The sequence below is a fragment of the Anguilla anguilla genome, chromosome 14, assembly GCF_013347855.1.
Source record: "Anguilla anguilla isolate fAngAng1 chromosome 14, fAngAng1.pri, whole genome shotgun sequence".
NCBI lineage: Eukaryota > Metazoa > Chordata > Actinopteri > Anguilliformes > Anguillidae > Anguilla > Anguilla anguilla.
Genome location: NC_049214.1, coordinates 34699501 through 34724787, shown reverse-complemented (window position 1 = coordinate 34724787; position 25287 = coordinate 34699501). Strand labels below are relative to the sequence as shown.

General features: G+C 41.8%; 2 protein-coding genes across 2 annotated transcripts; one reads left to right on the top strand and one right to left on the bottom strand.

The window, feature by feature from the left end:
- Positions 1-465: 465 nt before the first annotated feature.
- On the bottom strand, positions 466-7076 carry drg1 (developmentally regulated GTP binding protein 1). The gene is made up of 9 exons (XM_035392147.1): positions 6866-7076; positions 5981-6104; positions 5162-5337; positions 4464-4533; positions 4139-4308; positions 3508-3638; positions 2802-2969; positions 2240-2362; positions 466-1572 (listed from the first exon to the last, which is right to left on the bottom strand). Exons 1-9 carry the CDS (start codon positions 6902-6904, stop codon positions 1473-1475), a joined length of 1101 nt encoding a protein of 366 aa, XP_035248038.1. The 5' UTR covers positions 6905-7076; the 3' UTR covers positions 466-1472.
- An 847-nt stretch (positions 7077-7923) lies between these two features.
- On the top strand, positions 7924-17572 carry slc2a11l (solute carrier family 2 member 11, like). The gene is made up of 12 exons (XM_035392146.1): positions 7924-7977; positions 8481-8579; positions 10767-10927; positions 11249-11373; positions 11964-12093; positions 13013-13161; positions 13520-13707; positions 14104-14214; positions 14548-14649; positions 15305-15380; positions 15979-16106; positions 16668-17572. Exons 1-12 carry the CDS (start codon positions 7954-7956, stop codon positions 16875-16877), a joined length of 1503 nt encoding a protein of 500 aa, XP_035248037.1. The 5' UTR covers positions 7924-7953; the 3' UTR covers positions 16878-17572.
- Positions 17573-25287: the final 7715 nt, after the last annotated feature.

Sequence of the window (25287 nt, the reverse complement as noted above, 5' to 3'; positions counted from 1 at the left end):
ATCTCAATTACATTGTATCCATGAGTAAGATACCTAACGTGAATTGCTTAATATATTAATATATTTGTTGGATTTGTTGAATAGACTGACGATCAGTCCAGGGTGTATTCCTGCCTCTTGCCCAATGCATGCTGGGATAGACTCCTGCACCCCCCTGCATCCCTGACCTGGATAAGCGGGTATAGATAATGGATGGATGGATGGATTTGTTGAAAGATGGTGATGCACTGGTATACCCAGGCCCTGGCATCGCAGGTATGTAATCTTCGGGTCTGTGCTGTGCAGTGATTGGGAAGAGGATTTACCACACAATCGTAATCGTTTTTCTTCTTCTTCTCTTTCTATCCCTCCATTTTCAGGTTTTATAAATCTGAAAATCTTGTCATGGCTTAAGAACTAGGCTAAGTGCAAGGGGGAAAAAAATCAATGCAAACTCACAGCGCAAATGGATGAGACGTGAATAACTCGTTTTGAACATTCAAATTTATTTTACATTTACAGTTGAGGATGAGCTCCACCTGTACAGGTGTGTCTGAGGCAAATAGTTTCTCTGAAATACCTTTTCATACATTTAAATCCTAAACTTCTATGGGGTTGGCATGCCTTTGTCTAAAGATGTTTGCTAATGCTCAGAAACCATTTTGGTTTACTTTGATCGCAGTTACCAGAGATCTCATTGGGCCTGGTTTATTTTGGCATAAATATATTATAATACAACGGGAAAAGGCCTCCTATAATCATGGACTACAAAAATCAGGCTTAACCCTGCCGTTCATTAGATAAACAATGCTCATTGTACCATCAGTGAACAAGAATTATCACTGACCTCTCTGGTAAGAAGAGTAGTCATGGTGCCAGTTGCCCATTTAAATTACTGACAGGACCATTATGCAGTTTATTTTTCCAGACAGGCTTCTTCCCAAGTCAGTTGATCATCAAAATCTGACTCATTTCTATTTAAAAAATTATTTTCAGAATAGATTTCACTCCTTCTCTCCAAGGTCCATGCGAGATTAAACTAGCATCATGAATGCAAACAGCATACATATTTACCATTATGACTCCTGCGTATGAACCCCAAACGTCCTCAAATCATGGTGCCATCTATGCCACGGCTTCCCAATCTTGGAATGAAGGGATGCCCTGTGTACGCTGGTTCTGTTGGCACCCATCAATTCAATCCAAGATTAATTCCAAGATTGAACTGAACAGGTGTTTAAATCTCCCCCTCAATAGACATTAGACGTGCCTAGCTCAAAACAATTAACAGCCTGTCACAATTCAGGGGATGCTGCTGTAAATCAACAGCGCCAAAGCAACTGAAAGCCAAAGGAAAACCAGCATCCACAGGGGGGGGGCTCCAGGGTGGAGTTTGGGAAGCCCCGTGGCGGGTGTTCTGGGGTATGGGTGGTGGTGGTGGTGGTGGTGCTCTGGATCGTGGTACGGGTGGAGCTGGGTTCAGATCCCTTCCTTTACTTCTTGACGAGCTGGATGACATCCTCGTCCTCCAGGACGTGGTCCTTGCCCACCTTCTGGGGGTTGTGCTTCACAGACATCCCCCATACCAGAGCACTAAAGGGACACACAGAGTCACATAACGTTCATTTAGCCCAAAGTGCTTCACAGAAAACATAAACGAAATCCAAACGTGATGTAGTGCGATATAGCACTGGAACTACGTTGGAACCTACTGCAGTTAGCAGATCTACTCTGAAGCGCTGTGCGACAGCTTGTGTGTCGATGGTGCAACACAAGAATGCCGAAGGCCATTACAGCACCAACGGTCTGACACTGCGGTTTAGTCTTTTCCAACACGTGTTCCATAAGCAGTCGACAGCCAGGTAAAATCCTGGGCCTGAAGCCGCTTGGTTCTCAGGAGCTCTGGTTTTGGTAAAACAACTCAGCAAACTCAGTGTAAATTGGGCAGCTGAGTTGCACAGGTTTTTCTAACACAGTGTAAATCAGCGCTGCTTGCAGCACAGGTACTCTAACGCAGTGTACATCAGAGCTGCTCGAAGCACAGGTACTCTAACGCAGTGTACATCAGAGCTGCTTGAAGCACAGGTACTCTAACGCAGTGTACACCAGAGCTGCTCGAAGCACAGGTACTCTAACGCAGTGTAAATCAGAGCTGCTCGAAGCACAGGTACTCTAACGCAGTGTACACCAGAGCTGCTCGAAGCACAGGTACTCTAACGCAGTGTAAATCAGAGCTGCTCAAAGCACAGACGCCACTCACTATTTGAATTCCTTGATGAGGTTCTTGTGGATCTTCAGGCAGAAGTCTTCCACGGCCGTCTTCTCGTCTGGAAGCACGACTGGTGCCGTGTAGTCAGGAAGCTGGCCTTTGGGCTTGGTGTAACTGAAAAAACCAACAAATAAATAAACCCAACGACCTCCACATTCAGCCCCATAATTCAGCACCCACTCATTCACTGTATAAATCCCAGTACTACAAGTATCACACACTTTGGCACACGACCACTCAGTTATGGAGTCCACATAAATCACTGAGCCATTAGCGCTGAGAGCGTTATGAAACCTTTGGGCGACGTGTGTAGCTACGGCACACCACGCGAGATTTAAAACAGGTGGGCAATGGAGGAATATTCATTAATCTTTTAATTATGGATGAATCAGCAGTAGCGCTCGAGTAAGTCACTTAAAACTTTCACAAATTATCATAGACACTCCGTCGACCGTTTTCCCCGTCTGCTGTTCCCGCAGTGCCACCTGCTGGACAGCCGAGCAAGTTCCGCTGCAGGGCTGACACAGACCCGGTCGTGCTGCGGCAGGCTTACATGCGCACGAGCTGCAGGTAGTCCCAGATCCTCTCCAGCAGATCGTCAAAGTTCCAGCGGTGGTGAGCGGAGATGGGGACGCAGTGCGGAACCTTGTAGATGATGTCCAGCTCCTCTATGGAGATCTGATCGATCTTATTCAGCACGTAGATGCAGGGGATGTACACGCTACAGAGAGGGAAAGGAGAAGAGAGATGGAATGAGTATAAGCTGGCTTAGGAGGTGCATGGTGCATAGGGTTAAATGAGATGGAGGACCAGGTTTTCCCAGGTGCTTTAGAGGTCTATTAAAAACCAGACAAAAGAGTGATCCTCATGTCTAGGTGATGTAAACCTTAAAGCAGTCGAAGAAACTCTAGGGGCCAGTTTTGCAGACATAGATTAAGCCTAGTCCTAGACTAAATTCAATTTTGAATGGAGATTCTCCGTACAAAACTTAATTTAGTCCAAGACTAACCATAATCTGTCCATTAAACTGGCCCTAAACGTCTCAACCAGAGGCCGAAGACTTGGGCATGTCATCAGCACACACGCTAACAGCTTTTTAACTCAGACAGCTGATAGCAGGAGAGAACGTTCAGTGATAAAGCTGAACTCGTGTTCCTTCCCCACCAGAGGCATTTGGGGTCTGGATATCAGTACGTCCCGATTAATCAGGAGAAACTGCATCCTGTGACCCCCGTGAGGGGGGTGTCTGGGGTGTGTACCGGTTGCCCTCCACCACGTCGATGAGGTCATCAGCCGTGCAGTCGCCGCGCAGGGTGATGTCGGCATTGTGGATCTTGTACTCGGCGAGGATGCTCTTCACTGTATCTCCGTCCAGTTCGGTCTGGGCGCACTGCAGGAGGGAAATTCAGAGGGTGAGCGAGCAAGTGAATGAATGAGAGAGAGAGAGAAAGAGCGGTGTGCTGTTATCAACATAACTTGTGATTGGTTGAGCTTCCTTTCTGTTTTGTGTAAAGTTTTCTTTTTTAAATTCCCCCCTCAACCACTTCTGTTTCCCAGTCTGAATGTTTGAATCACTATCTTAATCTTAAACCCACCTACACTGAGCCAATGTGATTGGTCAGAAAATACTGGTTAAGGCTCTAAATTACATTTTCAGTTTTTGCCAGGCTTAAAGCAGAGTCTCATTTCTGCAACCAGGAGCGTATAATTATGTGTGGATAAAAATACGCTCCACCCTCCAAGGACCACAATGCACTGTTCATAGAGGGACAGATGTGCTCTGCCTGACTCAAAATTCCTACTCTGACCAAAAGATCTGGCCATGATTCTCCAAGGCTAGGGCAACCCCCCCCCCCCCCCCACCCCCCCCCCACCCGCAGTGCTCAGTACCGTGGCGGTGAAGTTGATGCCGCCCTTGTCCTTCTTCTTGAAGCCGATGTTGGGCGGCTTCTTGTTGAGCCGGATGCCAAAGCCCTCCAGCTCGTGCTCGATCAGCTTCTTGTGACCAAGCGGCTTCAGCACGTCCAGCACGATCAGGATGAGGTTGCAGGTTCGAGCCACTGCGGGACGGAAATGGCGCGTCACGCTAGTGTTAACGCTCACACTGCCCTGAAATCTCCCTTCATGGGAGCCAGTTTCACTTTAAGGATGATGAACCTGTGGATTGGTCCACGGATTTGGTAAGGAATCCAGACCATGCTAGGGCTAACTGTACCTGCAATGACCTGCCGGCCCCTGCCTTTCCCGTCTTTGGCTCCCTCGATGATGCCAGGAAGGTCAAGCAGCTGGAAAACAGAGTGGCATGACAACCAGGCAACTCAATAAATAAAGTGGTTCTGCAATTTAGGCAACATTTAAAAACGTTATTGTTATTATAATTAAGGAATTTCAGTACCCAACCCTCACCCCAGAAGCATTAAAGCCCCTTTCACACATGGAACCTGCAACACTGCTGGGTTCAACTATCTGGATTAGGTAGTGGTTTTCCCACCGTTCACACACAGGTCTCCTATACAGAAAAATTACGTGTCAAGTCTGTTCTGGATTGACTAGTTCTGGATTGTGGCGAAAGATTTCTGTAAACCTTGCTAGGTCATGCCCCGGCAAATTGAAGCAACCTCTGACAAAGAAAATCAACTCGGGGTCCAGTTCACAAAATGCCTATGTAGAAAACTGCTGGAACATTTATGGGTTAAGGCGCATGTGTGAAAGGAGCTTCAATGTCTATTTCCACACCTGAACAGACTACACCGAAAGGTTAAAGATAGTATTAAGAATATACATTAAAAGGTTGAAGACAGTATTTAGACTCTACACTTAAAGGTTATACACAGTATTAGGATTATCCATACCTAAAGGTTACAGGCAGGATAAAGACTAAATTGAAAGGCTATACGCTGTAAGAGAATATACCTGAATCTTGGCTCCCTTGTAGCGGATGACCCCGGGGACGGTGGTGAGGGTGGTGAATTCATAGGCTGCCACCTCGGAGTACACACCTGCCAGGTTGCTTAGCAGCGTGGACTTGCCAACGGATGGGAAACCCACGAACCCGATACGGGCATCGCCGGTCTTCGCCACATCAAACCCTGCGAGCAAACACAGCTGACAATGAGTGTGACAACGTGACAGCAGTGTAGTGTAATGGATAGGGAACATGTTTTGGGGCTCAGAGGTTGCAGGTTTGATTCCCAGGTGGGGCACTGTCATTGTATGCTTCTCTCAGATGCTTGAATTGAATTTCTTCAGTAAAGAAAGTATCCAGCTGTGTAAATGGTTTGTATGTACAAAAAAATGTAAACTGTGTATGTTACTCTGGATAAGCGCCTTTGCTAAAGGCTTCATGAAAAAGTAAAATATACAAGGCAGTTTAAACCATCCTGTTTCGGTTTGCCTGTATGAATTTTCACTGATGTGAGTGTACGGCACCAGACAATGGCTTTGTATTCTTAACACTGAAAGTTCTGCAGCTCTGCAAGTGAAAACGAAACATTCCAAATTTGTGCATCTTCGGATAATCAGTTAAGGGGAGTGACTAAGTATGAAACGATGGACAAAGTACCAAAAAGTCCTGCAGCCAGTCAGCAGCAAACAAGCAGAGCGGAATGAAGAAATTCAGGCAGAAGTACAGTACGTGGTGGGTCTAAGGAATAAGTTTACACTGGAACACAGCTGGAAATAGGACTGAAATTTAAAATTTCATGACAGAATGGGAATTGGAACTGGGCTCACCTTCGCCGGCTCCACCGCCGCCGCCCCCTTTGGGTGTAATGAGTTCCCTCCTCAGCTTGGCCAGTCGGGCCTTCAGCAACCCGAGATGGTGAGCAGTGGCCTTGTTCTTCTGAGTGCGGGCCATCTGAAACACGCGTCAGCGCTCAATGACAATGCGTAGGAGCCGTACGGTTATCACCCCAGTGCTAATGGGACTGGTATCTGAGATATGTCCAGAGCAGAATCACAGTTGATACGTTGTGACAGAGACATGTTTTTCACTAAGAAAATCTACCAGCTTCAGTTGAGAACAATCGCAATTCTCCAACAAAAGCTGCAAAAGTATGGTAAATCCGTAATTGAAACAACTGTCAAGATTGTTTTGAAAATGGTTAAAAAGAGTTTAATGGGGAAAAAAATGTTATTTTACTTTTAGTGCAATTTCTACGAATGACAACACTTATAAGCTAACTCATAGCCTGGCTACTTCATGAGCCATTGCTAATATGGCAAGCCAATCTCTGGCCATGGGTAGCCAGTCACTACCAGCTTAAACATTAGCTGTCTAATGAATAAACAGTGAGCAGAAGAACTGGTTAGCAACATGGCTAGCCGGCGAACGGTTACCTAATCACTAAGCTACCTAGCGACGTTAGCTGAGCAGCTAACTGGGTATGCTGATGCAGTTGTCTCTGAATTGTTTCCACGCTCCACCACCACGTACATCACTATTATTGACAAAATGTTACTTATCTATATTCAGTACTCAATACTTCATTTAGTAACGTTAAATAAAGATCAGGGGACAACCCACATGAAGCGCAAAAAAGCTCAATTTGTGACAGCTAGCTTCCCAGCTAACATTTCTTTACGATCATGCATGATCAATAGGCTACGTTACCATACCTCCGACTCGATTTCCGCAATTTTTGCAAGCAAACTCATTTTCCTCGTGTAGTGATATTCAGCTGGAAAATGTAAGATTGTTCGCTAGCAAAGAACTAGTTACTCTGCATATATATATGTATTATTAAAATATTCTATTTAATTACAAAGATCCAACGTGCTCCTCATTGAACCATCAAGTAGAGCCAAGGCATCGAACTCTCGCGAGGTGCACATAGTTTCACTAAACTGCTTTTCTGACAGCACCCCATGTGGTTTGACTGATTCACTGCAGCTTAAAGGCACGGACTGTGTCCGAAACGATTTTCAATACAGTCTATGGTCCGAAACCGCTTATTTGCCTTTTGTTGAATAAAGGCGCATAAAGGTTGAATACAACTTGTATACTAAGTAGTAGGCAAGTACGCTGTTTTTTTGGAGACGGACATAGTTCACTTTCTTGAGCCACTTTCTTGGCCAACAGATATCTGACAGAGGTTGCAATGTGTGAACACTGCCATTTATTTTAAAGTTAAGAATTAACTATAGATGCATTATCTTCTGTATGAACCCACTGTTCAGTTTCTTGCATTCCTATAAGAAGGGAGACACATAAGGAAATGTGCAGTTCAAGGTTGCATAAAAACATGTTGCAGCAATATATAAGTAAGATTAAAACCATTTGGCCTTCTCTTACCATGTTCGTTTATTACCTGCAATTCACAGAGGGAAGTATGTTTGACATAATATATAATATTCTCTGTAACTGGAACTAATGCACTAGTTGCTTTTAGAACATGCTTTCCAAGAGAATATATTTTAACTGAAGCCATAGGAAAAAATGGAACGGAATAAAAATAGCTAATTGTGCATATAAGACACTTATATTAAATTATTTGGATACACACCCTGTTCAGGTCCTTACCCCGTAATGTTGCAAAAGCACTCATTTGTTCACCCCTCTATGTATCTACTGGGAAAGAGACAAAGAAAAGTTAAACTTTACACGAGTTAGGTATTCATACTGAAGCTCTGTGACGTTTGCCCCCTAACTTTTTTAACGGAATAAGAACCATGACAGACGTGGTCTGCCAATCCATGAATTCACCATGGTAAACGCACTGATTCTCTTGGTATGTGCTGTTCTTGTTTCTTAAAATTAAAGTTTCTTAAAATATCTTTGGTAAAATCTTTTATTGGAAATACTGATATTGTAGCTTACTCTGGAATGTGAAATTTCAGTATGGCTAACCTTTAAATAAGACTCAATTTCCCAGTGGAAAAAGCAATGTATATAAATAAATTACTGCAAGCTGCGTTAATCGTTCTCCATAAGATTAAAAATCTAAAATGTGCGCTGTTTATGGTAAGCTTTGATTTAAGGTTTGGATGAAATCAAATTTGTCCTTAACTTTGTTACTAAAAATAATAATAAAAATAATATGAAGAATTCTTATTTCTTCACAAGCAGTTTGGAAAGTTCGTTCTGGTGACTGCTGAACTCACCAAACTGTTTGTGATGGAAAAAACCTAAGACCTGAATTTAAATTTGAACTAAAGTTTAAGAACGCATGTTGAGTGAATCCTGGTCTATCTGTTTTTCTATGGGATTTCTGTGTCGGTTTTTCCTGAGCAGGTGGGGAGTCCGCGGCTGATAGCTGCCATCCTGGCTACAGGGATCGGAGGGACATTCCAATATGGCTTTCATATATCTGTTCTTAACTCCCCATCTTTGGTGAGTAGGCCTATCTGTGGGAAGGCCACTTCACTTAGTTTGCCCGTAATATTGTGTATACATGTGAACTCATGTCATATCCACAAGAAAAATAAGGAGATGGTATTCTAACATCTGCCACACCACTTGAATAGGATACTAATCACTTTGAATGTGATTCTGGAGTTGAATGCTGAATGTAGGTTTTGAAGCTTGAAACAGAATTCGTCAGAAGTATACATTGCTCACTATTGTTGTGATGCATGTGTTTTCACAAAGTGGACTACATAAATTGATGTGTCAGTTCTGATACATATGCAGGGCTCTACATGAACATTTTTTCCAAGGAGCAAATGTGCTCCTAAGGCAAAACATTTAGGAGCACACTAATGCATACCAATTAGTAGATGTGCTCCTAAATTATTTTATTTACAGTTACCACACATACATTTTCAGGAGCAAATGCTCCTATAATGGGAGCACTCTAGAGCCCTGATTACTTTTCCAGCCTACAAAAAGATTTCAAGTACATTTGGGGGACGGTCTACTAAGAATGTTGTTTGGGTTTGATTAAAATATTTTAAGTAATGTCTTCGAACATGTTTTTGGTTCCAAACAAATTTTATCAAAAGAAGACACAGAAGGTTTAGTTACAAGCATACCGCTTACAAACTTTCTGGTGATATCCCCTGATAGTTTTCATTTCCTCATAAAAACCATAATTGAGGATATATGTCAAATGAAAGTATTAAAATGGCAGATGTTTAACATAGCTAACATTCCTGATAGATGTAACTACAATGACTATCCACTATTCAATTTGTTTTATTTGAATAACAAAACTTTATAATATTCTAAGGTTATTTATCCAATACTTTTTGTGATTTGAGGATCACACTTCCTTTTTGTAGTTAGTTTAGTACTTACGATTAGTAAATTTCAGACGATCAGAGGAAGGTTACATAACATAACATGACATAATGACGAGAACAGGCCATTCAGCCGTACAACAATGCTTGCCATTTTCCTGGCTAAATTAGCGCAGCTTGTCTTGTTCAAGTAGCAGACAATTATTGTGAATGTGTATTTTAGTGAAAGGTCAAAGTCAAATAATTACAATCAATTTTTTGGGGGGCATTTTGGGGTAAAATAATCTTAACATTACATTTCCTTCACTTTTCATAGGTTTGCTTAGCAGACAAACCTTGGTATAATTTGTTTCTTTCATTCATAAAAAACTCTACAATTACTAGAGTATACATGGGCATTCTGCAGAATATCCACCTGGAATAGTTATATACATTAGATACAATCATATAATAAATAATGTATTCAAAACATTTTCTTTTCACAAATGTGCATGTTTGTAATAAGCTTATTGAAACAGTCATAGGAGCTCTTGGAAGATGATTTGCACCTGTAATCTTTTTATTAGCTAAAATACATTAGGAAACTGTTTTCTGCAGATCTAAAAGCAAAGGGTAGTCGCTTCCTTATCTCAGCTGAATTGGAAACATCTTAAAATTCACTTTGTTAAAACAGAACATTATCATCGTGGTAACTTATTCACAATCTACGTTAGAATAATCGGTTGACCCGATAGAATGATTAGTGTAATCATTCACCAGTCACCAACTGCATTTCTCAGTGAATCAGATCACGGCATTACGTAAATGACTTAGCCGGTTAACATCAAGAGACTGTCTGTTTCCATTTTAATCGTGAGGGTGCTCTGCACATATGCATCAGTTTGGATGAGTCCCGAGCTTCTTCAGGACAATCATTTACTCTTTTATAGTTGGCCAAATCTGCTGAGTCATCTCTCACCAGGTCTTCCCCCTGATGTGAAAACCCCCCAAAATATAATGGAACTGTTGCATTATCAGTGGTCCACTGATCTGGGCTAATGATAGTCTTTGGAGAGCAGAGGCATGCAAGTCACATATAGGAGCCATTGATTGATAGACCATGGTAGCTATAGCTCCACCCATAATGGAATTCATGAAGGCCTGCTGTATAATCACCACTAACTGATTACAAATACTTTATCCCCCCCCCCTTTCCCCATTGAAGAAACAGAGTCATGGAACATTTGCATTGTGCCTTCTGGCTTTTGGTCATTATTTCCAAAATACATTGTGAAAAATGTATAAATATAATGAGAAGATGATGACATTAACGGAAGTTCATCCCTGGTTTGACTGACAGTTCATTAAGGAGCTGGTTAACCGGACCTGCATACAGCGGTATGACCTTTTCCTGGAGCCCTGGGGCATTACCCTCATCTGGTCCTTCATCGTTTCCATCTTCTGCATTGGAGGCCTGGTAGGGGCACTGTGTGCGGGACAACTGGTCCTTATTTGTGGAAGGTATGCTTTCGGGTTACATAGCGCCTTTCCATGATTCAGAACATTTTTACAACAAATACACGGACGTGCACAGTGCAAGAGTGAAGTATAACTAGAGACAGACATGTCTGTCTGTCACTGGCTTGTCGGGGTTAGAGTGGCATTTGCTGGAGCCTGATCACATAGGCACAGCTGCTTAGAGCCATACGCATTGCTCAAACACATTGGTTTCATTTACTACTCTATTCTGCTGTTGATGACCTTGTTCAGATGCGCTGTCAATGGATATAACCGTTATAACAATGTTTATTTTTGAAACAAGTCCCTCCCTCTTTCCTCCAGAAAGAGGTGCCTCTTGATGAACAACATAGTGGCCATCGCCAGTGCGGTGATGATGCTGACGAGCGAAAGGGCAATGTCTTTTGAAATGATTATTGCTGGCAGATTCCTGTATGGAATTAATGCAGGTAAGCTTGAAAAATTATTATGAATTAATTCTTATTATTATAAGAAGAAGAAGAAAAAGAAGAAGAAGAAGAAGAATAAGCACACATTTTTTATCTGAATTTTCCCATTTTATGTCAAATGTCAATCACCCATCGCTCTTGCCAAGGATGTGACATCCAGTGGCTGACAATACACTGTACTCTGCCATATAGGCTGTAGGGATACATACTGTACATAAATGGATATACACAAATGAGATATTCTTTCCTGAATTAATAGTGTTACTATTAATATTACTATCAGCATTAGCATTTAGTCTTAGTATCAGTACTAATGCTGTTCAAATGTTACCTGGTAAAGTTTTTACTTGGTGACTTGAATCTGCATGAACCACTGAAATGCAAAGTTATTTTGCATTACTGCAGATTCTCATGGGCTGATGATTGACTGGAGTTTTAAATGTTGTACCTTTAGATTAAAATATTAAAATTTCACTTGCAGTAATAATTTGTATTATTGATTATTATTATTATTATTATTGAGTGTGGTGCAGTGTCGCACACTGATCAGATGGGTTAAGTGTCCGTTGTCTCCCTGTGTGACACCCCAGGCGTGAGTCTCACCGCTCACACCATTTACATAACGGAGTGCTCCCCCCGGAGGCTGCGCGGGATGGTGGGCGTGACCGTCTCCAGCTTCGTTTCCATGGGGAAGTTCTTCGGTCAGCTCTTGGGATTGAGGTCAATTTTCTTTAATGGCGTTGCGACTGAGTGTGCTGGCTTCTTTCTGTCATTAAAATTGGTTTATAGCAGTGATGTCCAATCATGTGCCATGGAGGGCTGAGAGTATGCATGTTTTCATTCCAACCAATCACTACTCCTACTGATTTCACTAACTACCACACCTTCAAATACAGAGGAGGGAACTAATTCATGACATCAGAAGGTGAAGTGATTGGTTGGAATGAAAACCTGCATACTCTCAGCCCTCATGATTGGACACCACTGGTAAATAAAGGATATGGTAGCACTGCCCTTTCAGACCAGGCTCATAGATGTGCACAGTAAGGTGTGGAAAGGACTATCTATCACACCAGATGTTAAACAAAGGCTCTGATCTGCTATGGTCTTTAAAAATCCCATGGCAATTTTTGAGATTAGGATTGTTAACCGTGGCAGCATGGTGGTGCTGTGGGTAACACTGTCGCCTCGTAGCAAGAAGGACGTGGGTTCAAATCTCAAAATCTCGGTATGAGTCTTTCTGTGTGGAGTTTGTGTCTTCCCACAGTCCAAAGATATGCAGGTAGGCCAATTAGCAATTCTAAATTGGCCGTAGGGATGAGTAAATGTGAGTGAATGAGAGTGTGTGTGTGAATGGAGTATGTGCACCTGTGATAGATTGGTGACCTGTCCAGGATGTACAGTATTCCTGGCTCTTGCCCAATGCAAGCTGGGATAGGCTCCAGAACTCCCCGTGACCCTGACCAGGATATCAGTGCCAAATTCAATGTTGCATCAGGTTAAAGAAAGTTACAATGAAAAAAAATTGGCCATATTAAAGTTATTCATTGTCAAAATGAGATTCATTTGATTTTGGGGGAAGGAGAGCTTAGAGAAATATTACTTTACCTGTATCAGTGTAACTGACCGACTCCCACAGGGAGCTGTTGGGGACGAAGGAAAGGTGGCCTTGGCTCCTGGCCTTCAGTGGACTGACTGCTGCCATCCAGCTCCTCGCCCTCCCCTTCTTCCCAGAGTCCCCCCGTTATCTCCTCCTGGACAAGGGGGACCGGCAGGGGTGTGAGAGAGGTGAGGCTCCACAGTAGCCCCCGAAATGTCCAGATTCAATTAGATATTTAGAAATGAATTGCATTATGAACATGCAAGCGTTTATTTGTTGACTGGTTTTCAGTCTACCGTTACCTTCAGTGACCAATAATACCTACTAAATTAGCTGTTTTCACTTTGTTGCTTACAATATTTATACAGTAAATTTCACTCAGAGCCCACCTCCATTTATCCCACCTTGGCCCTCCACCCGAATGGTCTTTATGTACTCTTTAAAACCATGTCTAATTAATAAATAAGTGTTTTGCCGCGTAAAACGAAATAAAAAGAGTGAGTTTATCTGAGTTTATCTGAGTTTATCTGTGTGTGTCTCCATTAGCCATGCAGTGGCTGTGGGGGAGCAGAAGCTACGACTCGGAGATCGAGGACATGCTGAAGGAGAACGTGGCTCTTCGGGGCGGGCGCTCCCTCAGCGTGATGGAGTTGGTCTTCAGGCGGGCCGAGCGCTGGCAGCTCCTCACCCTCCTCGCCACCTTTGTCACCTTGCAGCTCTGCGGCATCAATGCAGTAATTCATATCCCCGCCTTATCCACTTTGAGCTGAAAGGCTAAACTAATCCTATTCCCACCTCAGCCAGCTAAAAGGCCAAACTAATCCTAGATCAGGCTCTGCATTCATAGTGTTTCTTTCTGCATGAGTTCTGATCTAGGAAGAGTTTTCTCCTGCCTTTTCCGTATCCTTTAGCTCATATTCACTATGAGCTAAAAGGTTTGAGAGGAGCTCCCCGGGGCATATTAGAACAAATGCTCTTCCCACTGTTCCTGCAGGTGTACCTCTATCCTGTGCTCGTTGTTCCTGCAGGTGTATCTCAATTTGGTTCCCTCTCTTTCTGCAGGTGTATCTCCATTCTGTTCCCACTGTTCCGGCAGGTGTATCTATATTATGTTCCCGCTGTTTCTGCAGGTGTATCTCTATTCTCTGGAAGTGTTTGTCGCTGCAGGGATACGTCCAGACCAGGTGCACTATGCTGCTTTGGGAACCGGCCTTTGTGAGGTCACAACTTCCTTGGCATGTGTGAGTTTCAAAATGTATTTCAGTATATATAAAGACACAAACACAAAACATAACTCGCAAATATAAACTACACATCATGACATCATGACCATTGACCCTGAACAGATCTATTTTTTCTCGTCATTTCATCCCTGTCTATAGACTGCACATATTTAGCCCATCCCTGTCTGTAGACTTCACATATTTGGCCCATTCCTGTCTGTAAACTAAACATGTGTGGCTGATCCCTGGCTGTAGACTGAACTTGTTTGGAACATCCCCATCTGTAGACCACAATGGTTGATTCCTGTCTGTAGACCGCAGATGTATGGCTGATCCTTTGTTGTTGACCAGTTTGCTGTGATCGAGAACACAGGGAAGAGGATTCTGTTCTTCAGAGGTTACATGGCCATGTCCACCATCTTAGTGCTTCTCACGGTGACCCTCAACCTGCAGGTAATAAGACTGTAACTGGATACTTACCATCATGGGGGCTCTTGTAAAACTCATATCCCAAGGGTCAATGTGCAGCACATTACCTTGAGTAATGAGTATGTATGTTTGAGAACCATGTGGCAAAACTTTTATGCAGGTAGAATGTTGGCATGTTGGTCATATTCAAAACTGCTGTAAAGCAAACGTTGCCCTACATATTGATCTCTCACACTATTTAATATAATACAGTCTTTTTATGAGAGTGGCACTTGTATATGGACTCATCTGTCCCGAATGGTTGAGGTGAAATGTTTTATTTGTTTAATGCTCAGATAAATGGACTCAAATACAATTTGCCTGGCTATAGTTATTTTTGTTAGTCCTTTTTTATATGACGTTCAGCAGTTATCTTTCTGATGGCCTGCTATTCAGTGTGTTTGTGCACCAAAGGTAATTATTACATTTTTGTGAGGGATTTTGAGGAGCACAGTTTACACATTTTCTAAAATAAAGGTTTTTCAGCTTTTTCTCCCAAACCGATCTGGTTGAAATGTAATTAGGAAGAGCAATCAATTTATGGATGATTTGTGCAGTAGTCTGTACAGTTTAAGTAGGCATTTTATCAGAAGCATTCTTGTGTTATAAAAATCAATGTAATGATCTTGATATTTCTCAGGGACAGGTCACTTGGATGCCATACTGCAGCATGGTGCTGGTCTTCACCTTCATCTTCTTCTTTTCAAGTGGACCAGGTATACAAAGTGGGAAAAAATAATAAAGATTTGAGACAGAAAGGCCTTTCACAAGCCTAGCTGAGCCAGGATGTGTGTTTAATTTTTACCCAACAGAAAAAAAAGTTTAAGTATTTAAATAAAAAATACATTAAAAATGTAACGTAATGTAAACATGTTGCAATGTCAATCTTTTCAATAATTTTTATTTTTATTGAATGTCCCCTGTGGTGTCCCTTTCCAGCATTTTGGGTGATTTTGATGTAACATATCTTGGAGTTCTGAACAACCACAGTTTCCTATTGTGGAACCCTAACCCCAACCCTAACCCCAACCCCAACCCTAACCCCAAGCCCAACCCCCCCCCAGACAGTAGTCTAAAGCAGGGGTCTCCAACCCTGGTCCTGCAGAGCCACAGACTGCTGGCTTTTGTTCTTTCTCAGTACTTAATTGATCAATTAAAACAGTGAATTATACAGTTGACTGGGTATGAATCGGTCGCTGTTTTTAAGGATGCAGACAGAAACCAGCAGGGACCCTGCTGTAATACGCGACCAGGGCACAAGACCCCTTTAAAGTGATGCACATTGTAGTGACTCGAACATCTGCTGTGTTGTAGCTGGAATAACGGCCTCCTTACCCGGGGAAATCTTCATGCAGTCGTCCAAAGCAGCCGCGTTCACCATTGCCTGCTGCATCAACTGGACAGGCCTGTTTCTCATTGGGATGCTCTTTCCCCTGGTGGTGGTAAGTAAAACTGCCTCCATTTCCACACAGACTGCACCTTTAAATCAGACCCCACCCTCCCACCCCATGCAGTAAAATTTGTAGTTCAATGTGTAGTAGAACGTGCGCTAGAATTTGCTGTAATATGTTAAGTAGAATTTAGAGTAAAATGTTCAGCAGGAAGTTCAGTCGAACACATAGTAAAACGTGCAGCAAAATCTCTAACCAAATAAAAATAAAATCAGGTGGAGAAGCATGGCCCTTATTTATAACAACCTTTTTTCTCTCATTAAAGAGGCTCACTGGTTTGAGACACATTTCCAGCCCCCCTAATTTGAAGTTCAGAAGACTCCATCGTCTTTGGTCCTACAGTTCTTCAGTGTTAATTCAGTTTTGTTTTTATACGATTCCACACTGGTTTAAAGCTGTCAACTGATTAATTAATAATTTTGCTGTGTAAAGTGAAGTCTTTATGCTCCTGTTTAAAATGTGAATCCCCCATGAACATTTAGCTTTTCTGCATGTAACATAGTTCCCCCACAGTTCATATAGCTCATAGCAGATTCTCTCTTGTGTGCGCAGGATGGAATGGGCCCCTACAGTTTCCTCATCTTCCTCGGCTTCTGTTCCTTCACCGGAGTGTTTGTGTGGCTGAACGTTCCGGAGACGAAGAACAGAACGCCGCTGGAGATCACAGAGGAGTTTGAGAGAATGCACACCAAAGGTCCGAAGCATGAGTTTGGTAAACAAGGGCATGAGATGATTCGGACAGTCCTCGCAACAAAACTCTGAGCCTAGACAAAAGTGGAGCCCTCTCATTTCATATATGTGCTTTTTTGTTCTCTGTACAAAAAATAATAATAAATCCACACGTTGCCGTGTGGAGATGTACGTTTACGTGCCGTCAATTAGAGTGTGACTGCAACTGTGGTCCCGGAGTCTAGGAGATATTACAGGTCCATCAAGCCTATAATTGCATTTGCCATAATTCTGTAATTATATTAATCACAAGCCTTAATGAACACAGGTGACCATGTACTCGAGGTACACTGCAGTTTACCTTTCAGACTCTGAATGCTCAGGCTCAGGCTCTTAATAATCCATTCAAACTCTCGCGATCAAGTTTGGATGGAAAAAAAAAACTCCCCACAACACTACTGATAATGAAAGCTAGGGGCCTATCCTGAGCTGTTAGAAAGTTGTGTTATTTTATCAGTGCAATCATTTTGTTACGTTGATGACTTAAGTGTTTTGTTAATTGACTCGATATTGATTACATTATTTTTAATTCCTGTTAATATAAAAATGCCCTATTTGAGATGATTTCTGGGTCTATAATTAGGGTTAGGCTTGATGTTAGGAAAAAGGTATGTCTTAGGACTGAGTCAAGATCAGGGTTGTGTTCATGAGATTGGGAAAAGGTAAGAACAAGGGTTACTCTTTGATTTTGGATGAGATGTAACACTATAGCCATATGTATTTGCATATTTTTTTGGTGAAATACTTTTTTTTTCCAAAATAAATTACTTCAAACTCAATTCTTTGAATTTATTTTATTGAATTTATGTTTCTGTTGTTTTTAATCCATTTTAATTTGCAAATCAGATATTAAGAGAATTTCTCTAAGAAGAGCTTGAATTAAGTTTTCGGGTTCAACTTGAGGTTTGGCTAGGGATAGGGTTCAGGTTAAGAAAGAGACTGAGCGCAGCTGCAGGAGTACTGTGAGTCCACACAGAGATTCCATCATCAGAACCATGCTGAAAATATGCTGCCCTTCTGTGTTACGTGCGCTGAGACAGGTTCAGTATTCTTCAGATATGTGTCGTCGAAAACCTGACTGGCTCTTCCTCTTGAACAGGTGTGTGTGTGTGTATGTTTGGGTCTGCATCTGTTTTCTGGGTTTGCGAATGCATGTGTGTGTGTGTGTGTGAGTGTACTTTGTCGGAAGCTTACATGAGTGTATTAGTTACCCAAGAGCATATTTAAGTCCAGAAGACATATTTTAAGCAGTTGCTGGTTTTTTCTGGGACTTGTACCCATTGAATTGCCTTGCTTCCCACTGTCAATAGCTGAGCCGTGTACTGGCTTTGAACACTGTATTATAAATGACCCTGTAAATGGACTGCTGTAGCCTGATATCTGTAGCTTGAAGACAGTAAGGAGCCTGAGGCCAGAGTAACCACAAGGAGAGGAAAATTAATGTGTGAGTAAATGTGCGTGCTATTTTAGTATGTCAGATCTACAGTTGCGGTCAGGTTTCATGGTAACATAACATGTGTGGGATTTTTAAGTTTGTAACTGTGCTCTCTCACTGTGTCCGTGTGTGTGTGTGTGTGTGTGTATAATGATATTCAATATTAACAATATTTGTTACAAGAAATCAAATATCTCAGATAAGAGATCACTGACACCAAAAACAGCAGTAAAATGCCACCAAATAATGTTTCCCAACATATAAAAGTTTCATATTTCTTAATAACAGTTTCTCTTCTTTCAATGGTTTCCAGCAAATAAATAGTGAAAAAACAATTGGTCATCCAAATCACAAACTTACCCTAATACTCATCTTTCCCAAACTTCTAGGCACAACCCTAATTTAGCCTCAGCATTAACTATTACCATTTTCCCAACCCTAACCCTAACCCTAACCCTGGAAGAAAACTCATTACAACAGTAAAGGCTGATATTGTGGGCCAGAAAATGTAGTTATCGTGAATAGGACAATCAACCACACAGGAATCTATGGGATTTTCCTAACTAGAGATATGGCAATCTTATCACTGACCCCAGGAATGGTACTGCAAGGTGCATAAATGGATTTATCTTTTGATAGCGGATCAGAGATTTTCCACAGTAAAACAGTTTATGGTTTTGGTAAATTGCTCTCTTCATTATTCAGCATAAGTATTTTTGTTGTTTCAACACATACTATTGCCCACAATACATCACAATTCCTGCTACTGCCCAGCAGGTGGCAGTGTCTCTCCTAGCGAAATTGATGCTTACAGTAACATTACTGAGCTTGTATGGTGCTCTATACTACACCTCTGAATAGTAATTTCTCCATTGACATCACAAACACCAGACTCTGGGTTTTAAACTTGAGAAGAAAGTGGTTTCAAGTTCCATGAAGATTACATCATCACCCACTTTGTCCATGGTGGGACCTGATGCATATGTTCACAGCAAACTTTCATTTTTTTTTGAAGCTGTTTTGAAACTTTTGACACTTCCATTTTTATCTCTGCCCTAATGGTCCTGTGAAGGGTGGCACATTCTTTTTATACCCATTTCCCAAAAACATAAGTTTGTTTATGGCTCAGTTTGATTGTGGCTTAGCTTCTTATCTCTGGATGTTCCCACAGTACTGCAAAATTCCCCTTAGGCTTTGAGAGCTGTTAGATAAACTGTGTTATAAAGAAGTTAGATTAAGCTATTTGATACTTTGCTGAAAGATGGTCAGACTGGGGTGGATCAACAGCTTCTTTTTTCGACATGTCCAGCCAAGTGGGAAAATGAGTCAGAAATCATTAAAAGGCTTTTTCCCTGAGAAGGCACAAGAAAGTACAAGTTACAGTCATTAAAAGTATTATACGGCCATATATAATATTTAATAACAGGATAATAATGTCCAGTCATTTCAGCCATAATATAGCCATTATTATTTCATTTTCATGCCAATAGCATGCAAATCACACTGTTCCAAGTGTGACAGCAGAAATGGTTTCTTTTATAACATTGACAAGTTAATAATTAAATACAATATACAGCGTCCAGGGCTCCATAACTTTCCCATTATCCACAGGGGATTTCACTCTTGGGGAATTCCCATAGCTGGATCAACAGCTGGATCGACTATCAGTACCAGGTACTGATAGTCAATCCTGATAAGGTCCCATATCTTAGAAACCTGAGTTTATCTAGTTTCTAGTAGCACTGATTGTCCAGTATGGCATGATAATTATGTGCTGGTAAAATATGAGCTCTGTTGAACCTTACATTTTTTGTTGTTGTTGCATAAGAAAAAAATAGGCTAGACAGTTTGTTTAAAATTGGCCCCAGTTTCTACTTCACAACTGGGCTCCTGTGAAAACAGCCAATCATTTTCACCCAAGTCATTTGCATAAACCTACGGTTGATCCACTTCTTCTAAGGAAAAAGTAAAGCCAACCTTTTTGTGATTTAGCATCTACAGCCATAGAGTACAATTACGAATGAACGAGAAAGTGAAATTTCAAACATATACCAAAGCAAAACTGACCACGCTAAATGTGCTGTGTCAGGGCATTTTGAATCTTTGCAGCTACAAGTATCATCAGCTACAATAGTAAGAGTATGGGCATCAGCTGTCAAGGCGCTTTACAGTGCTCTAGCTCAGTAGCTTGGTATGGGATAGGTAACCTATAAAAAACTTACCATCTGGACAGTTCCTGCAGGACCCTTGAACTGGCTCCTGAATTTCCTCAAGAATCCGCAAGAATCGACTCTGGTTCAAACATATATGATGAACGGCTGCCAGGTTTGTGGACCGTGGGTGTAGGCAGGAGATGGGAGGAGATCTCGTGTAATTCCCAGCCAATCAATGCAGAGCACAAAACCATGCAATTCCCAGCAAAAATGATCTGTTCATCTTGAAGGGTGAGAGACTCACTGGATTTATACTTTTTATTTTATTTTAATATTTAAAGTATTGGAATATTTTGTCCCTTAAAAACATCAATGTGTTTTGTAGACTTTGTGGAATAATATTCAATTGCCGAAAAAATAGTTTAATAAGGGACCTTTGAGGCCAAATATGCATTTATGTGCAAATATGCATTTCACATGAACTTGAGGGGTAGAATAATGTGCATGCTGCTGTAAAGCAAGAGACTGTATGCTTAAGCCCTGGGTTGGATTTTGGCTGCTGGTGAACACACAAGCAAGGCACTTAATTCATTCAGAAAGCATGTGGGTGTACATTGCACATACCCACGTGTGTACAAGTCTATTCAGCACATTATCAAAATATGACTGAACAGCATATTAATTAGCTATATCACTGACCACATGCACACAGTCTATTGGATAATAGTCCTTATTTCAGGTTACGGTCAAAGCTGTTTACATATGGCATGAAATATGGGAGTTAATATACCTGTATACACGGTCTCTCAAATGAGACCTGTTTTTTTATTTTTAGTTTTGCATAATAGCTAATGGTCAGAGGTCATGCTCAACTGAATATTTGCTGTGGAGGTGTGTTCTTTTATCAAAAAATCTAATTGCATCTACATTGTCTTTCATAACATAAGTGCAGTTGAATTAATTGTTGGGGAAAATCTTGTGGGGGGCCTTGTTCACCTGTGTGTCCACAAAAGTTTCCAGTCATGGTGCGAGTTCCTTTATTTGCTTTGTGTAACAAGTAGATCATATATTCATGGCCCTCGGTGAACAGATTTCCCAATAGTGCTGTCACTGTGCCAGGAGCTTCACTTGGTCCTGCCCGGCTCGTCTGTGCCTAACGGTCACAGTTATCTGAGGTAAACTAAACGCTGTAATCACGCTCCCTTTACAATTTACAATTTGGTCATTTAGCAGAGGCAATTTAATTGAGTCCTTCCAAAACCCTGGGTGACACTAGCACCCCCTATGGGGCTGCTGGCCACAGTCAGCACCGGCACTGTCCAGATTCGACACCCGACTGTGGGACCCATTCATACCCATCCATAACAGAATGAACCACCCACCCACCCGCCAACCAATTTTGTCGTCAGAACAAGTATGTTCATGGCTGTACTAATATTTCTGCATGATGAAGAATTTTGCCTGCAAGCCTTAGACTTAGTTACGGTGCTGAGAACAGCTCTGCTACAAAACGGGTCTGTTTCTGGAAAACTTAGTAATAAATAATCAGAAGACTTGTTGAGTTCCTGGTCCTCGGCTTTGGGAGAATCAGTATCTCCCAAATGTGGCACTGGGACTCCATCACGGGAAGGGGCTGAGGCCAGTAATGATATGCACAAGAATAAAATTAAATTAAATTACTGTACATAATGCACTTTTGCATTGACATTCGCAGCACTTAAATTAAGCAAAGCAACTGTTGCACAGTGTACTGCAACCACAGTGAGAACCCGGCTCACAGTAGAGCAGGGGTGAACAGGCAGGCAGTTAGCGTACCTGGCAAAAGGAAAGAAAGTTTCTCGAAAATGGCACACCCCTTTTTCTCAGAATTCCACAAGGGGATTTTTTTTATGCGTGTGCTGACTGCCAAAACACGCGTATAAGATTGTCAGCTTCCATGAAGGACATAATGTAGATTAATGTGTAAGCCGGGAGCAGGGATTGAAGGCCTCGTAAATGTTAAGAAAACAGCTCAGTACCACAGGGTGTAAAAGAGTCTATGATATATTCTCCTAAAACCCCATAATTCCTTTTTGTCCTCTGCAGGGGACATGAGGCTCTGGTCTTAACCTCAAGAGCCATATATTCTACTATGCTGAAATGTGCACTACAAGGGACATTCAATAAAAATAAAATAATATTATTATTGAATGGTTTCAATTGTTACATTATATTTTCACTGGAATATGTTTTTGCCAAAAATTGGTTTTATGTCAAAACATTCCATTACTAAAACATTTTATTCTAGATCTCAGGGGGATAAATTAAAACAACCATAATTATTGTCTACAAAACAGCCATATGGTGGTGCAGTGGTTAGCACCAAAAGACACGCATGTGAGGTCAGCTATACTGCACTCCTGCCATTGCACTTGACCAAGGCACTGGCCTGACAGCTGGAGCTGGACCCGGGCGCTGCGCCGTGGCTGCTCCCAAGTAACTAGGATGGGTTTAAATACATGAGGACAAATTACCCCATGGCCTTCAATAAAGTACAGTACGTCTCGCTATATATCAGGACAAGAACTGCTATTTGGTTTCAGAAATGGCCATGGTCTGGATCTCATGGCATGCAAAAGCACCTTTTTGGCTAACAGGTAGGGAACAGTAATTTAATTTGGGGGCTGAGACACCAGGGTGTGGACTGTATTCAATCAACTTTGGTCTTTGACTTGCAAGTCAACACAATTGCTATGCTTTCTCTTAAGAACTGCAGTTTGGAGAGTTTGTATTAGCAATTGCCAAATGTGTCAAACTGTGAAAACAATAATAAAAGTAAGTTTAATAATTTAATATAATGATAAAGGAATTCTAGTTGACCTGAGTCATAAAGACATTTGTTCACCATCAATGTGCCAAAATGAACCGACTGCAGTGCTTTAGAATCATGGTACAGCATGCAACGGGACATCCAAAAGCAGGTACAGTATATACTACAATGTATAAGAGATCTGTGAATGAAGAAAAAATAAATCTTTGGTGTAAACATTCTCAGTTTATTTCACATGCAACGAAAAGAAAGTGACTACTCTTGCAAGAGGGCAATATTTAGGGAAAAAATATTACATTACAATGGAAAAACTGAATCAAAATTCGGGATATATTTATTTTGTTGGCTGAACTTACAATAGCTACTAAGCAGGCATGTGCATATGGCCTTGGTCCTTGCAACAGCCTGGTCCCACATTAAGAGAGAAAAATATTTATGCTGAAAAATCGCATGAGAAAAAGAATACCGAGTGCCACTGGAGACGGATTAAAAGCTGGAGAAGGCACTTAAGTTTGGCTCGTCCGTCCTTTCACACGGGTAATTGTTTCCCTCGTGGGCACTCTCCCCCCCCCCCCCACCCCCACCTGAAGCGGGAAAGGGAGCTGAGCGACAGCCAGCCAGAGTCGTGCAGGTAGGGACAGGTGCCTGATTCCCGACAAAGTGCTCCTTTTCCTGAGATCGGTACAGAGATATGGCAGGCAGGGACAGTGCCTTTGGCAAACGTTGTGTGGGGCAGCGTGCCAATGCTAGCAAGAGCAGAGAAATAAAACTGCCACTGTAAATGGCTCTGCTGCAGGGCAGAAACGATGTGCATGCCGTTTTCAGAGAGCAAAACGTGTCGCATCTCCAAGTCTTTGCAACAATTGCACCTGCACATAAACTGTAACCCAATTACTCATTACATTACATTATAGGCATTTAGCAGACGCTCTTATCCAGAGCGACGTACAACAAGTGCATAGGTTTCATGATGTAGAGGCGCAAAAGAAACACTAGAGTGTTTATCTGGTGGGCAGATATGGCCATTTATCTGGTGGGCAGATATGGAGAGAGAATTTGGCGGGAAATGACCAGGACTCTGTGGTTGCCACCGCTACCATTTTGAAAAGTGCCATGGGAACAAGGCAATAGTGAATCAGGACCTTGGTTTAATGTTTCGTCCAAAGGTTAGCTCCTTCTACAGCTCGGAGGCGCCCATCACTCTTTTGGGACGTTGGATTTAAATTTGGTCCAGAGAGAACAGTGCTCCCTAGTGGCCCGACGGTACTCTTCCAGCTGCAACTTCCTCATCTCACCCAGTTTCATGGGTCTCTGCTGTTTCTAAGCTGACTTCAAGATGAAAGCCAATATTCAGCCAGACCTATAGGTCTATAGTTTAACAGTTGCAGAAGAGAAAAATTCAGGTTTAAAGAAAGTAAAAGTTCTTAACAAAAAAGGATTTTTACTTTCTGACCCCTGGATTTTCCACCCCTGTGGAATTGCATGACAAAGGGTCAACCATACATCAGCATGCTTGCTGAGGAGGAGTCAGCCCTCACCAACAACACAATGAAAAAGTTTAAAAAGGGTGCTATTAGCAAAATGGTAGAATTAAACCATGCAACACATGCTGTTGGTTTGGTTCATTATAGATGTCTTAATTTAACCTCAAAATGTACTCCAAGCTCCCATTCCCACATAGCCAGGTTTGGCAAAGCGGGCCATGTTCGTTTCTGGATTTCACTTCAACTTCTCCATTTTAATTATATAGTTAGCCCAGCAAGGCCAGTGAATGGCATGGGTACAGTGTTATTGTGCCCATACTGTATGTGAAATGTTTGAATGTAGTCTAATCTTAAAGTGAACTGGCGTTGGTATGTACGGCTAATCAGCTCATTGCTCCAGGTTTTTTGGTGGAAAAGAGAACCTGGGTGCAGATTATCCATCCAGGAATGGAACTGGACATTTCTGCAATATAGACAGACAGTCTAGTGTGGCATTGTATTAGAATTATTAGATAACTGGGTTTTGTAACTCAATGGTTGTGGGCTTGTACAATTAAAATCT